The sequence below is a fragment of the Spinacia oleracea genome, chromosome 6, assembly GCF_020520425.1.
Source record: "Spinacia oleracea cultivar Varoflay chromosome 6, BTI_SOV_V1, whole genome shotgun sequence".
In the NCBI taxonomy this organism is placed as follows: Eukaryota; Viridiplantae; Streptophyta; class Magnoliopsida; order Caryophyllales; family Amaranthaceae; genus Spinacia; species Spinacia oleracea.
Genome location: NC_079492.1, coordinates 40,610,415 through 40,614,249, shown reverse-complemented (window position 1 = coordinate 40,614,249; position 3,835 = coordinate 40,610,415). Strand labels below are relative to the sequence as shown.

Below are 3,835 nucleotides of genomic sequence, written 5' to 3'. Positions count from 1 at the left end.
GAAGTAGGTTCAATGTGACTTGAATGAGCAGCAATCAAGACTTTGTGTGTGTCAGGAAGGGTGTCATAAGCAACAAGGTTACACCAGCGTTTGACAGGTTTGGAGCAAACAAAGTCCTTAAGGTGTGTTGGAGGTTTAGAGATCCTGGAGGACTTTCTGGAAAGTTGTTCAGTGGAGGGTAAAGACACAGTAGGAACAATAGGAGAATTTGGAGGAGAAATGGAATGTGTTGGTTCTTCTGGAGTACTTTCAGAAGGGATATTAGGGGATGATTTAGGAGTAGATTCATTTTCAGGTGATGGATGCTGAAGTTCTTGTTGCTGGATTGGTGAAACTGAAAAACATTCTGAAAATGAAGTTACAAGGGGTAAGAAAATTTTGGTTGAGTAAGTTGTGTTGGGATTAGAAGAATAATGGAAAGGGAAGTGATGTTCATGAAAAAGAACATCTCTGGATGTAATAATTTTATTGTTTGAGAGATTTAAAACCTTGTAAGCTTTTTGTGTTGAGGGATATCCAATGAAGACACATGGATCTGCTCTTGGGTCAAACTTTGACCTTTTTACTTTGGAAGTGGTTATATAGCATAGGCAGCCAAACACTCTTAAATGAGAAAGATCAGGTTTGCTTTTGAACAACTTTTCATAGGGAGTAGAGAAATTTATGCTTTTTAAAGGCATTCTGTTTATTAGATATGTTGTTGTAAGTACACAAGCACTCCAATATTTGTCAGGAAGCTGGGATTGAAAGGATAAAGCTCTGGCAGTTTCAAGAAGATGTTTATGTTTTCTCTCCACAACATCATTTTGCTGAGGTGTATGGTTGCAACTGGTCTGTCCTAGAATACCTTTCTCAAGAAACAATTCTTTCATTTTTCCTTCAGTGAGATCAGGAGCATTATCAGATCTCACTTGTTTCACAGTTAAGCCAAACTGATTCTCAACATAGAGTAAAAACAGAGACATGATTTGAACTGATTCTGTTTTATTTATCATTAGATGTGTCCAAGTCATCCTAGTGTAATCATCAACAATTGTAAGGAATTGATTACATCTAGAAGTATCTAAAACAGAATATGGCCCCCATACATCAATACAAATTAGTTCAAAAGGTGTAGTGGTTTTGATACAACTAGATGAAAATGGAAATCTAGTTTGTTAGGCTAGTGGACAGATTTGACAAAATGATTCAGCTAAACAACGATGTACATCAACACCTTTGAGACCTTTTATTTTTCCAAAAGACATGTGTCCAAGTCTGAGATGCCACAACTTGGCTTCTTGTATTGCTGCTGGCTTGACTGCTGAAAGAGCATACTTATTTGGAACTGGAATCATGTCTGGTGCAAAGAGATCTTCATTTAGGCTATACAGACCTCTCTCCAACTTACCAAGAAGAGTATGCTTGTTCTTGGAAGGGTCCTGAATGTAACATTCATCATTTGTAAAATAGATTGAACATTTAGTGTCACAACAGAGTTTAGAAATGGATATCAAATTAAACTGAAACTTTGGGACATATAAAACATCTCTGAGAATGATATCTTGACTCAACTGTATTGAACCTTTATGTTTTACTCTTAATTCAGTTCCATCAGGTATAGTAATAGTGTGCTAGTCATCATGTACAGTCTCAAATGTACTAAAAAGTAATAAATCAGAACACATGTGGTCACTGGCACCACTGTCTAATATCCATTTTCTTTTGAAATCAGACAGAAAACAAAATGTACCTTTAGGTTGAGAACTAGTTGCTAATCCAAGTGAGTGAGAGCCATTATTCTCAACTTGATTAGCAACTTTCTGACTGTGTAGGCATTTCATTAATTGAGTGTATTTCTCTTCTGTAAAAGTAGCATGAATCATCCCTGCATCTGCCTCCCCTTGAGTTTCTTTAGAAGTAAACTCATCCAGTTGAGCTGCTGCTCCTGCTATTCTCTTTCCTTTACCCTTAAAGTCCTTTGGATAACCATGAAGTTTCCAGCATTTATCAATAGTGTGATTTCTCATTTTACAATGATCACAGAACATATTGTTCCTAGTGTTGTTAAAGCTTCTATACTAACTTCCAGATCCTGAATTTTGAGGATTAGAACTTGAATTGTACTGATTCTTGTAAGGTTTATTGTCAAATCTTCTTGCATTGAATGTTGTGGACTCTGAATGCACTTGAACTCTGTAATTATGTACTTCCTTTTGCTGTTCTTCCTGAAGTAAAAGACCATAGGCCTTTGAAATTGTAGGTGAAGGATTCATCATTAATATAGTACTCTTAGTATGCTCATGCTTCTGATTCAGTTTCATCAAAAACTGAAACAATATTTGATTCTGCTGTGTTTTCAACAATTTCTGAGTGAGTGTGCAACTACAGCCTATGCAAACACAAAAAGGTAAAGGTTCTAATCCATCCAGCTGGTCCCATAGAAGTTTGATCTTGGTGAAAAAACTAGCAACTTCTTCATCATCTCCTTGTGTTAATTCACCTAACTGTTGTTGAACATAAAATAGCTGAGGTCCAGATTCTCTGCAATAATATCTTTCCTCTAAATCGAGCCATATTGCTCTTGCAGTTTTAAGGCACAGAACACTTCTTGCAACTGAAGGTTCAAGAGAGGCAAGTATCCATGAAATGACCAAGTCATTACACCTGATCCACATTCTGTAGTTTGTAGAATTAGCTGCTAGTTGATTCAGACTGCCATCTACAAAGCAAAGCTTGTTCCTAGCAGACAATGCTATCATCATTGATCTTCTCCAGTCACTGAAACTTTTTCCTTCACCTTCAAACTCAATATTCACCAATTTGGTGGTATTCAAATCACTATTACTAAGGTAGTAAGCAGAATTGGGATTCTGTGATGGATCTTGCTGATGTGTAGGCATTTTGTTGTTGTGAAATCACAATTTCTATTAAGATTTGATTAAAGAATTAACAAGAAGAAGAGAAAAACGCAGGATCGATTGATCACTGCTCTGATACAATGTTGAAACTCACCATTTAGGTTGAGTTTGTTGCTTGAAACTGATTATCAGCAAGCATTGAAAGAGAAAGAGATCAGAGAACTTTAGACAGAATTTTATTTATTTCTGAAAGAATGAATTGAATGAATTACAGCAGCTGAGTAAACTATAAATACAATGTGATTGGTGATGTGTTCCAACCAATGAGTGAGCTTCAAACTTACACATCAGCAATTACAATTGTCAGTGCAACATTATTACAACTACTAAGATCACCTAACAGACCTCTAACAGAATTCCTAAAATATAGGATAGGTAGTTAGAGCTGATGTGATAAGGCTGATGTCATAGCTTCTAGAAGATGGTTAGGCTTGGCAGCATATTGATGTGCTTGAATAAGGGGTGGCTTCCTCTGTGTAGTACTGACGCAACTGAGGACAGTCGAAGTGAAAAGATTAGCTGTTGATCTTGGACTTTGTACACCAACAACTTCACCTCGAGTTCTTTAACATATAGGCAGCAAATGGGATTTAGGTAGAATCAAAGTTGGCCACATATCCGTTAATTGAACCCATTTAACTATATATCTAGATACGGAGAATATATATGTGGAGCTGTAACTAATTCCCTATCCAAAAAGTAATCTTGATTATAGTACTACGTAACATACAAGAGCGACTAACACTATGTATATATGTCCTCCAATTTCTTATTATTGTTTGAAAATGAAAGGAGGAATATCAATCAATAGAAAGAACATGCTTTCCAAATGGTACACGGATTGTGGGATAAAAGTTTATCGCAGCATATTCAAACTCGTGCATCAAAAGAATTGGAACTACATGTCACCATAATTATACTTTGCACAACATTGT

The 3,835-nt window shown here is 36.2% G+C and overlaps 1 protein-coding gene across 1 annotated transcript; it reads right to left on the bottom strand.

Moving 5' to 3' along the window:
- Positions 1-1,104: 1,104 nt before the first annotated feature.
- On the bottom strand, positions 1,105-3,552 carry LOC110792105 (uncharacterized). The gene is made up of 2 exons (XM_021996916.2): positions 1,733-3,552; positions 1,105-1,421 (listed from the first exon to the last, which is right to left on the bottom strand). The coding sequence occupies exon 1, from the start codon at positions 2,880-2,882 to the stop codon at positions 2,061-2,063; it is 822 nt and encodes a 273-aa protein (XP_021852608.2). The 5' UTR covers positions 2,883-3,552; the 3' UTR covers positions 1,105-1,421; positions 1,733-2,060.
- Between the last annotated feature and the right edge of the window lie 283 nt (positions 3,553-3,835).

Coding starts and splice junctions, on each gene's coding strand:
- LOC110792105 (XM_021996916.2), bottom strand. CDS start 2,882: ATGCCTACACATCAGCAAGATCCATCACAGAATCCCAATTCTGCTTAC.